General features: G+C 37.2%; 1 protein-coding gene across 1 annotated transcript; it reads right to left on the reverse strand.

Moving 5' to 3' along the window:
* Positions 1-5,291: 5,291 nt before the first annotated feature.
* LOC143850880 (reticulon-like protein B5) lies at positions 5,292-13,448 on the reverse strand. Its single transcript, XM_077360157.1, has 6 exons — positions 13,299-13,448; positions 12,078-12,263; positions 9,849-10,029; positions 7,730-7,871; positions 7,457-7,526; positions 5,292-5,562 (listed from the first exon to the last, which is right to left on the reverse strand). The coding sequence occupies exons 1-6, from the start codon at positions 13,342-13,344 to the stop codon at positions 5,393-5,395; spliced, it is 795 nt and encodes a 264-aa protein (XP_077216272.1). The 5' UTR covers positions 13,345-13,448; the 3' UTR covers positions 5,292-5,392.
* Between the last annotated feature and the right edge of the window lie 393 nt (positions 13,449-13,841).

Consider the following 13,841-nt stretch of genomic DNA (forward strand, 5'->3'; position numbering starts at 1 on the left):
CCGTTTAAAACACCGTTTGGCGTTTGAAACACCGTTTTGGAGCCAAACGGCCGTTTGGGAGTGTTTGGGTGCGCAGCCACCGTTTGAAACGCCGTTTTGAGTCCGTTTGCAAAACGCCATTTTGAACGGAGTTTTTGGGTTGTGGGTTTTTACATGTTTACCCTCACCAAACCCATTTTTACACCTTTGTTTTTTTGGAAGAGCTTACATTACACCATACAAAATCTCTGATTATGGTTAATTTGGAAGGATATTATCATAAATTGTAAGTCTCTCTAAACAAAATTTGAATTGGGTTTGTTCCGATTTTCTCTTTTTCAAGCCTAAAAAAAGTAAGAAATTATAGAAATATTTTTCCTTCCCTAACTTTTCCACAAAATTATAGTGGGGCCACCTACAAAATTATGAGGATATCGTGTATTTATGAGTCAAAAGGTGGGTCCCACATTTTTAAGATATGAGAGTGGGACCCACTAGTCCACTACCCTACCCATCACCATGTGAGAAACTTATCTGTTTTTCCCTAAATTGAAAATGATTTCCCACCTCCTCTTTAGCATATCCTATACCTTTTGTTTTGTATTTTTTTGGCAATGATGTTTAATTTTAGTAGTGTTTGAATGAGATCCTAATGACCTTTTAATATTGGGCCTAATGAGAGAGTAGTTGAGTTACATTGAGGCCAACCAAACAATGCCCTTTTTGGTCATTTTACCACTAAAACTCTGTTTTGTGGCATTTGCAACCAAACACACAATACCTCCGTTTGCCGTTTAATATGCCGTTTTGATCTCGCCAACCAAACATAAAAACGCCGTTGCCAACCAAAACACCGTTTTGCAAAACGGCGTTTTAAACTCTATTTCAAACGGTACGCCAAACACACCCTTAAATACTACAAAACAAACAGGCGGAGCGCATGTTTATCAATTAAAACATTGGAGCGCTGAAATCATTTCCCTTGTTTTTTATGGAAGTTTGCAAAAATAAAACTCTCAGCCAGAGCTTTCCATAGTTCTAGAGGTCTAGATGTTAACCCTTTGTCCATAAACTATAGATCATTCTTTTTTTATCAACTGTACTTTCAGCTCCCAAATTTGGAACCTGGTTTTCTATAGTTCTGACACTACCTAAAACTTATTAGAATACCTGAGGGATTCTCTCAAATCTTTGTTCCAATTTCCCCTAATTCTTACCGTATCAAAGGAGTTTGGTCTACTAATCTACCCTATACTGTTTGGTCCATTTGGAAACTAAGAAATTCAATGATTTTTCAAAATTTATAATGGGATATGTCGAATCTCAAATATATCCTGTCGGCCAGTCATTCTAGTCCACGAGAACCATTTTGAATAGTAGTCCACAAGGCACTATCCACGAATTGTCCATGATAGACAGGGGTGGAGATACATGTAGCATTGTTGAGTTGGGCCAAATCTTTAATAGCCCCTTTAAAATTTGAAGGCCTGCCCCCCTTATGTATAAGCCCGTGTAAGCTTGCCCCCCACCCTTATGCATAAATCCGGGCTCCGCCACTTATGATAGAAAAGACAAAATTATAACCCAACATCTCTCTCTATTAGAGAAAGATGTGATATCCTGGTAAAAGAGAATCAAAACCAAAATTTATGATATGGAATGTAATTGTATGTGAAACTGTGTGAGGCGGGTTATTGAGGATCTTGAGATAGTAGAAATGTTCACCGATCTTATCATTTTTTTGGGCTTATAGCACTTCTTGAAGGGTTTTTTTGCTACAAATAATCATGTTCTATAGTGGTAAAACGCATGCTGGAGGAACGGAAACTAGAAAAGATATCTAGTGATCATGTTAGTAATGGCAATTTCATGGGGTGCCAATAATCAGTTTTGCATTCGCAAACAGTACTTAAAATCCAAAATTATTGGACTGGATAGCCGATTGTGACCCCAAACTGATTATTAGACTCAAATTTAAAAGGAAAAAATAGTCCAATAATAAGCTTTGGACTCACTGGCGGTTCTCAAAATCCAAAACAAACAGGGACAAAGTGATTAAATAATTCCTTACCAAAATATGAGAAATAAGTTACTTGTCCACTTGAAATCACAGCAAATATGGTATACTGTAGGGATTTGCTAGGGACCATTTCGCGGTCCGGCTGTTGCATGAGAGAGCAGCCACATATGCTGAGATTTTGTCTTATTCATTTAATTCATCTAAGGTGGCTGCTCTCTCATGCAACTGCCTTTCCGTGAAATGCCTTCTACGCTGGTCCCTAGCAAATCCCTTTCTACAAGTTGAATGAAAGAGTATCTTTGAAAGTTTAAACATTGAAGTCTTATATACTCCAAAGGCGGCCATATAAAACGAACGAAACTTGGCTCGGGTCGGGGTCTGAGGAACTTTCCTCGCACCCCTTACTAATAGTCTAATAGCAAGGGGTGTGGAAATATCAATTACTTCTGAAAATAAAAAGTAAACATGGAATTGATATTTCCACACCCTCACACTCTTTGCTATTATTTACAGGGGGTGTGAGGAAAGTTCCTCAGACCCCGACCTGAGCCGAGTTTTGTTCATATAAAACTGAAAGGAAAACCCTTTGGCAGTCCAACTTAATTTCCACTCCAAAAGTGGAATGCTCAAGACAATTCTTAAAGGGAAATGATAAGTTTGCACCCATTTCTTCCTTGGGCCACCCGCTTGTAGTGTAAAAACTTAAAAGAGTAGTTATAAATATACCTGGGGTTGGCCGAGGGAAAAAAAAAGGGGCGAATATATCTCTTCTCTTCTGGAAATAGTCTTTTGGTGGGGCCACTATAATGGAAAATGATCTAATGGAAAATATTCTTAAATTCTCATTGACCAGACTAACTCTTCCACTGATCCTAAAACAGACAATTGTCCGACAATTCACATTCAATAATCCATAAACTTAGAGAAATCATAAATTTGCCCACTTTTCTTCCCCAGGCCACACACCCTTGTAGTGTAAAACGTGCCGTCGTAAATACACAAGGGGTTGAATGTATCACTTCGCTGTATATATTGGATAGAAAATGCTAAAAAGTCAGAGGGGTTTAGTCTCAAATATTTCGCATTCATTCAAGAGTTAGATATATAGAACAGGAGTGCCGTGAAAGAAATATTGCTCAAATATTTCCAGCCCTAGTCAAACCTGAGGTCGCATTACTTCAAACACTAACTCAACCCAACCCGAGCCTCTGATCAAGGAGGGTCTATTGGGACTCTTAATAGGGTAGAACTCGCCCCTAAAAGCTAGCCATTAGAGGGAGGGTGCTCATTCCCTTATAAGCAAATACACATCCATCTACTTTCTGATCTGGGACTTTTTTGCTTTCACGTGGACGATCTCGCCCGTCCACACGTGTGCAACGTGGGAGCTACGAGATCTATCCTAAGGGATTTTTCCATTCTTGCAGACACAGGATTACCGAGATCTTCCCCAAGAGATATTTCCATCCTTAGCGACTAAACCAGGGTTTCCACGGCCCGGCACTGATACCACTTGTTGGGACTCTTAACATGGTAGAACTCGCCCCTAAAAGCTAGCCGTTAGAGGGAGGGTGATCATTCCCTTATAAGCAAATCCACATCCATCTACTTTTCTGATCTGGGACTTTTTCGCTTTCACGTGGAACCCCCAACAATCTCCCCCTCCATGTGGAAGCAATGTGGACGATCTCGCCCATCCACACGGGTGCAACGTGGAAGCTACGAGATCTACCCTGAGGGATTTTTTCATCCTCACAGACATTGCCGAGTTACCAAGATCTTCCCCGAGAGATATTTCCATCCTTAGAGACTAAACCAAGGTTACCACGGCTAGGCTCTGATACCACCTGTTAGGACTCTTAACATGGTAGAACTCGCCCCTAAAAGCTAGCTGTTAGAGGGAGGGTGCCCATTCCCTTATAAGCAAATCCACATCCATCTACTTTTCTAATGTGGGACTTTTTTGCTTTTACGTGAAACCCTGTTGGGGGTTTCACGTAAAAGCTAGCTGTTAGAGGGAGGGTGCCCATTCCCTTATAAGCAAATCCACATCCATCTACTTTTCTAATGTGGGACTTTTTTGCTTTTACGTGAAACCCCCAACAGGGTCAACTCTTACATAACTGGCTTTGAAATTTAACAAATCCTAGCCAAAGTTGTCGTGTCCAAACTAAGCTTGTCTTTTCTTTTTAAATTGACAGCTATTTAACTAGGGGAAGTGATATATCCACCCCTTTTGATTGCTTGGGACACCCAACAGCAGTGTATCAATGACTGCACGGGGTTGACGTACTTCATGTCAGAAGGATTCAATGGGGCTGATTGCCACGTACATTGCTACTGGGTGTCCCAAGTAATCAAAAGGGGCGGATATATCACTTCTCTTAAATAGTAGTAGAGAAGTTTGTGCAATTATCAAAACAAGGTAGTGCCAATACCCGAGGCAATTGATAATACCACAATTATTTTAAAAAATAATTGTATTTCCTTGACATTAAAAAATACAGAGATATTTGTGACTGATTTTAACATCAGATCATTAAGTCAACAACAGACTAGAGTGAAGGAAAGACAGGGAAATGATACCCGCATTCCTTTTTATTTTCTTTATAGCGGTTTCCCCATTTTGCTGCTACCTGAGCCGCTTCTAGAGGCATAACGATTAATGCCATCCTCAAAAGACCTTCAACCGCCTATCAGATTAATATGAAATTACTGAAGTGCAAATATCAAAACAATAATGCAGATATCACCTTCCTTACGGCAGGTAAGCATATCAAGTGAGTGGATGTCGATTAGTAGTCATCAGGACATGTTTGTCAGCCATGAAAAATTATTCCATGGAATATTTACAAGCACAGTGGCCAGATGGGCCAAAGGAGTGAAGTGACTTGAGAAGGCATGAGTGGAGAGAGCATTAGAAATCACAGAACTGGCCTTAGATGGCAACAAGGAGAGGATGAAAAAGGCTGAAAAACAAGGGAGGGGGGAAACTATTATGATTTATTGTTTCCTCTTTTTAGCATTTTCTCACCCCCCTCATCACTCATGCCCTCTCAAGCCTGCTCTTCAGGCAGCCTCTCTCACTCCATTATAAACTAATATTCCACGTAAAAAAAATTCATGATTGCCAAACACAGCCTTAGTACAAGACTTTCCTGATTGCCAAACACAGCCTCAGTACAAGACTTTCCTGATAAAAATCTTGAGAAAACAAAGACCCAAATTTTTTTTTTCAAAAATGATTGAAATTTTGCCCAAAATGCACCACTCAAATCTCCCTAAACCCACATCATCAAAATCACAAGAAGAGCTAACATTAAAAGTGTAAATGAAATATTCAGTCAAGAGGAAGAAGCAAAAAACAGCCATCTTATTGGTATCAGAAGCCACTCAGAGCTGCTTCTTGTCCTTGAATGGGCCCCTAGGGATCTTTTGAAGTACCTTAGCATCCAGCACTGCGTAATGTTTGTTGATTTCAACCATCGCCTTCTCAGCGAAGGTATCAACATGAACCTCGTGCTTCTCGTACAGAAATGGCACTGTGTGCAGAATCACAAACACTGCAAATTCGAGAATAAACAAATATGGTAATTAGGAGTATGGTTCTTGGGGAAACAAAAACCATTTACTGCAAAACAAAGTCAGATATATAAAAAAGGGAAAAGTGATGCTACTCCGTCTTGTAGCTAAACTTATCTGCTCGGCCGGGTTAAATACACTGGGGCGACATTGTTTGGTTGATCGAAACCATTCATTTGAAAGCCCTTACCTAAATAGGGTGTCCACAAAAAATCAGATCTATAGGATCATCCTAACCCATCCAACAGTAGAGGGAAAATGGGAAAAAATGGACAGATAGTTTGTCCACAAATCTGCCCATTTTCCCCTCCATTGTGGATGGGTTAGGATCATCCTATGGGTCTGATTTTTTTGTGGACACCCTATCTAGGAAAGGGGCTTTCAAATGAATGGTTTGGATCACCCAAACAATGTGGGCCCCCACTGTATTTAACCGGACCGAGTAGATAAGCTCAGCTACAAGACCGAGTAGCAACACTTTTCCGGAAAAAAAAAAAAAAGTATCTTGCAATCAGCAGCATTCTTTACCAGGAGGCCATGATTTTGAACTTGAATTCGTGGAGTTAACAAAAATCCAGGTGGTTGAAAATCAAAGATATTATTTCAAAGTCAATAGATACAAATATATGTCTTGGTAAGTTCTCAGGTAGGGTGTATATCTTGGGATATTTTAAAATTTGTTCTTAATTTCATGTTTATATTGGGAAAATAAAATATCTGAACATATAAAATTTAATAACAAAATTAAAACAACTATGAATATCGTGAATTTATTGCGATATTACCATGATATTTTCGCAATCAAAAGTAAATATTAATATATCTAGGTAATTTTTCAGAATGTAGGTAAAATTTTGGGATTTTGTCGTTTTACCAAAAAAAAAGGAAAAGTAACGTGATATTTTAAAAAATATCAGAAACAATAATGATATGGTAACGGAGTGTAAGACCGAGAGTGAAACCGAGCAAATAGCCTTTTCACACTTTAGCAATCTTCTCCTCTGATTCTGTTTTTTTTCCATTTACCCTCCTACATGTGGTGTAGAGGGATTTGTACGGATCCACTCTCAGTTCAACTCTAGGTTTCCAAAGCAGCACACGATCGGGAATATTTGTCAGAATATTTTGAGCGAGGAAAATCAATGGCATTATCATCTATTAGCTCAAATCATGCAGTTTAAGTAGGGCTGCAACTTGGGTCGGGCGGGTCGGGTTTTTTTTTCCAGAAAACCCATGATTCCCAAACCCGGCCCTACCCATCATAAATCTCAGGTCAGGTCGGGTTTTTTCACGTTAACGCAATTGTTTTAGGAAAACTCTTGTTTGGCAAGGCAATTCAACTCATAGAAGTAGAAAAACTCAAGCGCAAACTCTTTACTGCATTAACTAATAACTAGTCCAAGGAGAATAAATTGATGCATTACCAAATGAAATGATTATACTCATATGAGATAAACAACAAACTATTTAATGCATTAACTATTTAGTTGAAACTTGAAACCCTAGAGCTGAAGGAGGGAAACAAACCGAAGATGGAAAGAGTCCCTATGATTACGTACGTGCGTGCGTGAGTTTTACTTTTAAGTTTTCATTTTTTAAGTAACAAAGTTTTAGTAAAAAAAAAAAAAACTGTAACTTACGTAACTCGGGTCGGGTCAGGCCTCTTCAAACCCGGCTCGACCTGAGATTCATGCGGGCTTTTGGGTCATAGACCCGGCTCGACCCGAAACCCAAGAAACATGAACCCAACCCAAGCTATTTTCGGGTCGGGTCAATGCCAACACAAGCTAATGAGTCATAGCTTCCTTTTTTAAACTTACAAAAGAGAATTTAATAGGCAAAACAAAAAGCAATAAAGAAAGAAGAGCAACTAACCTATATAGAAGAGGGTCAAGAAATTGAACCAGCTGCCAACCACAGACAGAACCCACAGGGTTGCAATCACCTGCACAAAAGTTCATGCCATTATTGAAAATACATTAATGGCCTGTTCGTTTGAGATTGTGGGCCCCACAGCGACCACAAGACTCAAAATTGCAATTATGGAATCGATTTGGGGCCTACAATTGGGTGTCATAATCTCAAAAGAAGAGGGCCTAAGGAAGAAAAAAGAAGGAAAAAAAGAAGGCTTCGTCAGAGAAATATTACAATGAGGAATTTCTTCAAGTCCTTTCCAGAAGCAACTTCCCGAAGGGTTGCAAAAGCTCGGTTAAGTTCAAATCGCAATGACAGAGCAATGCTCATGAACAGATATTCAGGTAAGACAACCTTCGGAAATTCTGGTGGAGACCTGAGTTTAGAGGGGGGAAATAGAGTCTTGACATTAAAACCTGTCACAGAGTTGCTAATATACAATTTTTATTTCATAATGCAGGAATCAGGATGAGCAAATTCTGTTAAGCCCCACAGCAGTTGTGTGGCAGCTTCATGTTCATCTTCAGGACAATGAAATACTAATGCAGAGATAAGAGCAAAGGCACCACTACAAGGCTCCACTAAGGATTGTCCATGGCCCAAAGATCTTGACATCAGTGAACTGCATCTGTTAGATAAATGTTGTTCAATATAGATATTGGTAATTGCAAGCCATCAATCAATAGGGTGGTTTCTCACTATTTAGTGAAATCTTTAAGCCTTCCACTTATCCATGGCCCCCTATACATTGGAATGATGTGCATATGTCTAGAATATGAAAATACTCAAAAGATTATTGTATCCAGACCATAATTGTTAATTTCGTTTCGTTCGGCATTTTCATTTTGGTCAGTGGGAGGAGATGTATAGATGGTCCGTCCTTTTCATTGTTTCAAAAAAAAAAAAAAGACACTATGACCTGATAATTTTTTAAATAATTGATACTAAAACAATCAAAGAATATTAAAGTATTAAGAATATTAGAAATACTTATATCAACCATATTTAACAAAAAAACACAATTTACAACTTAAAACATCGACACTAGGCATGTATTGGCTCTTGATAGACTAATTAATGTCAAATCAAGAACAAAACAACAACAAAAGTTACAAAACTAACAATCTATCATACCAAATGCCAACTATAAATATTACAAATCAAAATAAAAATAAAAATATAACAAAAGAAATTCTAGAAGGACAGATGAAATCTAAAATATGGTACCTCCTTCAAATAACACTTTTTGACGTAGATACAAAAAATGAAGAAAAATATCGTTCAAATATCTTGCTTCTCTAGGAGTATTTTGGGAATTCTTAATGTAGTGGACATTTCATGTGTTTTTAACTCTCCAGTAAGTTTGAGGGGCTAAAAAGAGAAAATAATTTTACAATAGCTATAAAACGGGCCGAAACAAAACTAAAACAAAAAAAAAAAAACTTAACATAAAAAAAATACAATTTCGAACATCGCCCTATTTCTTCAGAAACAGAAGAAACGGACTAGTACAGAACACATTTCTGACTTATATGTTTCGTTTCTGCCGGTGTACTGGTTTTGCTAATGATACAAAATGTTTCATCCATTTTGGAGACTAACAAAATGAAATTCACAAGTATGATCAAGACTTTTATTAGACTGACAAAAAAGGCATGTGCATTGCACAGAGGGGAAAGAAAAGAAAGAGCATAATATACTCGGTTTAAATTAACCTAAACAACTGAAAAATAGATGGAAAATGAGAGAGATGTAGAGGAAGAGAGATATGCAAGGGCACTTAGCTCAATTGTTATAATAGAAACAACCAAACAAACTTGAGAAAGAAAGAAGATTTAATAGTTCAAAACAGGTATTCAGTTCAGAGACCATATTCTCCCTTCATTACTTGCTACACAAACTTCTCTCTGTACTTGTGGTGTGTAATTCATTGGGCCTTTTATTTTTAACAGAGAAAAGGGACGAGATCGGTGGTGGTAAAACTTTAAAAGAAATGAAGATTGCTAAAATTGGGAATGTAAAAGAACCTTCAGTTTTTAATCACGTGAAGGGCAACACATGTGTTAAGAGAAAGAAACATGATTAGTGGGAGATTTGTGAAATTTAAATTTACTTTTCTTAATTTGGGAGATAGTGAGCCCATCCATTTTTAATAGGAAATTAGTTCGTATGAAGCCTGTTTATGGGTAATAGTGTAATACTAATAAGCAACTATTTTCATAGGATTTTGAATATTGCTTTATACAGTTACAAATATGTCCTTCAAGATTCAAGGTAACATGAACAAACCATGCATACAGCACCAGAAAATTGCAGAAACAGAAAGCAAATAAAAGTAAGAAAGAGAGCTTACTTATTGATGGCAGAAGATATATTTGACCAGCAGAACAGTACACCTAACAACAGTATGAAGGAATGGCAAAGGAGGGTAAGCAAGTGATAGCCAAGCCATTCAAAGAGAAGCCACACAACAGTCACTCCAACGAGTATTCCTGCCGATATCTGCTTGTTTCTCCACAGTATAATATCAGCAGCTGAAAAGCCAAATGACAATTGCTCATTAGTCAGCAAGATTAAATAATTGCACAACTATAGAACAAGAGATCTGAAGCACTCAAAAACTCAACAAAACTCAACTCATCTAAGCCTTTGTCCCAAACTAGTTGGGGTTAGCTTCTCAAAGACAACCAAAAATCCCAAACAGAATAGAAGAGAAGTCATTCATTCATTAGAATAAACATAATCAATATAAACATCGGTATAAATGTCAAAACAGCATACATTGTGAACTGGAAACCAAAAGAGAAAAAAATAAAATTCCATTCAAATTTTCTATCAAAATAAAGAAACCCAGCAGAGATTAGTTAATATTCAGAAACACAGGCTTGAAATGGGAATCGGACTCTCAATTAAAAAGTTCAGTGCCGCAAAGTCAACTATACGGCCAACGGATCATCTTTTAATCAACGCTGCACTCAGGTCATATTCAAAAAATAAAAATTGAGTCTATGTTATGTGCATAATAATTATGGTGTGGATGTTAGTTGTGGGAATGTGTTTTTAGAGTTATGGGTGTTAGTTATGGTGTATGTGTTAAGTAGTGGGTGTTAGTTATTTGTGATGTGTCTTGTTAGTGGGTAAGTGTGCTTGTGATGTGGCACTCTCTCTTGCTTCTATTTATGTAGTAGTAATCTAATGAAAGGAAAAAAGGAGAGAAGATAATTTCCAGCAAAGGAGACTTTGTTTAGGAGAGTCATGGCTCCTCTCGAATCGAGCCGTTAGGAGCTCCGGTTGCCTCGAATCAACCATCCCCCCCCCCCTCTATTTCTCTTTTATTTTGTTATTTCCGTTACGGCCGATTAGGCACGTAACAGTCTACTATCTGAACAATCACCGTTAGGAAGAATCTAGTGTTCAACAATGGCTTAATCAGGACCATTGACATGGAAGTGTGCATATGACATAAACATTGAAGAAAATAAAACAAAAAACAACTTGTGGGAATCTCCAAAGATGGACATTATGGACCAAAAAAGGTTAAGGAATTCCACCAGGTCTTGTCATAAATTGACATTATAAAGCCGATCACAAAGAAAGGACTCAACTTGTAAAGAACTGTCTAACTCCTTAATATGAAAACCAATAATTGTGAAATCATAGATTATATATCTCAAAAAAATAAATCTTCAACACAAATTGGCCAAGTCAAACACCAATTGAAAAACCTCATTACATAAGTAGATTATTTTTAGGTAGAAAAGCTTAGGGCTAAAAGCAGTATTTAGTATAGTAACTCTCCATACTAAACCAAATCGAGTGTTTGAAATAGATGACTTTTTTTTCTTGAAATGGGAGGGAACTCTACATGTATAACAAAAATAATTCAGAATCAATTTCAGGCATTCTCCAACTATCAGAAACCACACGCCAATTTATTTTTTCAGAGATCACAGGAACTACTGTTTATCTTGCATTACTGAACAAACAGTTTATGAAATCCAAAAAATCAAGCAGAATCCACAGATTCAACATTCAGTTACCAGCCATCATAATAATCTCCACAAATCAGAAAGTTACCATTACCAATCATCATAAGCCTATGAAGTTTTCACATTGTTGTCACCCAACAAAACCAAATCATCTAACTTTAAAAGAGCCAAGTTCCTAGGATTTGTTTGTCTTTTAGCTCCATCTCAATAACAATTAACGAAACAATAAATCTCATTTTTTTTTATGACATAGGGTGGTATCCCCACGCCATTTTAGGGTGGGCTATGGATGCACGCAATCACCCGTAAACCGAAACAGATAATCTCATAAAATACTGCAAGATTACATTCATAAATTTACAATGGTTATTTTAATGTTCCAAATAGAAATAGGAGACTGAATAGCATATGCTTGTATAAACTTTTGGTATTCTACCCTACAAAGAACTCTAACAGAAAGAAAAACTAATAAACATAGATTTCCTTCATTCAAAATAAAGCAGATGAACATAATAATTGAAGAAGAAATTCCTAATAAATAACATAATAAAGTTTAACCAAAAATACAGAAACAAAGAGGACAGACACATTACATTTTCCACCACCAAGGACAGTATGCACTGGTTTCTGCCTGCCAAATAAGCCAGTCTTTTTTGACATATATTTCTCGTTATCAGAATCAGATGAAGACGATGAGTTGTCATGGTGATGAATCTTCTCGTTGATCTTCTCAATAAGAGACTCGGAACCAGTGTCTTGTTCAGTTTCAGGCATTTTCCCTGAAAGAGAAATAAGTTAAATGAAATTTAATAGAAAAAAGTAAATATTAGAACCGAGCAGAAATTAACCTAAAACTGTAACAATAACAAAAAAAAAAAAGGACCTCAAGAAATGAATATAAAACTTTAATCTCTCGAATTTACCTGTGACCACGATTACCAACTTAAGTTCGTTTGAATACATGGATTTTATAATGGAGGATTCTAAAATCCTGTATTTTACAAACTAAGATTTCACAAGGTAAGAGCTAGATTTTACAATCCTGAAAAATGTACAATCCAGGTTTTAGTTTATAAAATTCAGGTTTTAGCTTATTAAATTCAGGTTTTAGCCTGTAAAATCCAGGATTTTACAAGCCTCGATTATAAAATCCTTGTATCCAAACGGCTCATTAGAGATCAAGCGCGAGTAAAACGAATAGCAAGCAAAGATGAATAAGTTCCGCGGTGAGATTAGTTATAGGGTTGATCGATACCAGAAAAGATTGAAACTTCCACGAAACCAGATGAAAATCTAAAAAATAAGCTAAAAAAGCAGATCTGAAGCCAAAATGAGATTATAACATTCTGCTGAAAAGAAAACTAGTAAAAGCTCCGATCTATAGCGCGAAAAAATAAAATTCAATATCATTTCAAAAAACAGAGTCCAGAAAACTATGTTGAAGACAGATCAATAGGACGAATAAGATTTCGCTTCAATTCATCGATCTATTACTGAAATCATCTCAAAAATAAAAAAAAGAGCTTCGAGATTATTACAATAGTTCACGGAAATTGATGAAATCTCAATCAGCAACATAGGGACAGAGATTTGCTTCAAAAAGAAGCTCCATTGCGATTCAATGACACATTCCAGAAAATCTCAGGAATAAAAAATCGAGGAAAAAAAATTAGAACGCTCAGAAGAACGATCGGACGGACTGCATTTAATCCGATCGGATCGGATCTCACTCCATTCGATTCCTGGATCGATTTTGAGACATTCCTCTCTATAAATCAAACAAAGAAAAAATGAGATTCAGATCGAAATCTTACCGTTTTGATGTATGATCTCGTCTAAGCTTTCCAAGGTTTCGACCATTTTTCTCTCTCGATCGTTGTTTTAAAGCACTGAAACTCGAATCGCCAAAAACAGGAGGATGAAATGAGAAAGTAAGGAGTTTTCTTGCTTTATAAGGACCCTGGGCCGCGGGAATCTGACGGGTGAGAGAATTCCACTTCATCATCCGAATAAAGTAACGGATGGGAAAGTCCGTTACTAATATCGTCCTTCCACGTGTAACGAACGGAAGAAGCTAAGATGGGCATTTTCGTCTTTTCATTTGGATCATTTTTAATTCTTAAATTTGAAATTCAAGGCGGTTTCGGCGGCAAAAGCATGGTGTAGGCAAAATTAAATAAACAAATAACTACGAAATGACAGAAATACCCTTGAAAACTAACAATACGGTATAAACCACTAAACCGTTGATCTTGTAACCTGCAGTGTAATGTAGGCCGTTGATCTTATTGACCAGCCATGACGGAGGAGGACATACAGGTGTAATGTAGACCGTTGATCTTGCATACAATCATGTG

The sequence above is a fragment of the Tasmannia lanceolata genome, unplaced genomic scaffold (genome assembly GCF_043159265.1).
Source record: "Tasmannia lanceolata isolate RefF3 unplaced genomic scaffold, GAP_Taslan_0.1 ptg000018l, whole genome shotgun sequence".
In the NCBI taxonomy this organism is placed as follows: domain Eukaryota; kingdom Viridiplantae; phylum Streptophyta; class Magnoliopsida; order Canellales; family Winteraceae; genus Tasmannia; species Tasmannia lanceolata.

Excerpts from the sequence above, each read along its gene's own strand:
- LOC143850880 (XM_077360157.1), bottom strand. The coding sequence starts at position 13,344 with ATGGTCGAAACCTTGGAAAGCTTAGACGAGATCATACATCAAAACG. Across the intron at positions 12,264-13,298 it reads CGAGATCATACATCAAAACG|GGAAAATGCCTGAAACTGAA; the intron begins GTAAGATTTCGA and ends TTTCTCTTTCAG. Across the intron at positions 10,030-12,077 it reads TGTCCTTGGTGGTGGAAAAT|CTGCTGATATTATACTGTGG; the intron begins GTAATGTGTCTG and ends TTGGCTTTTCAG.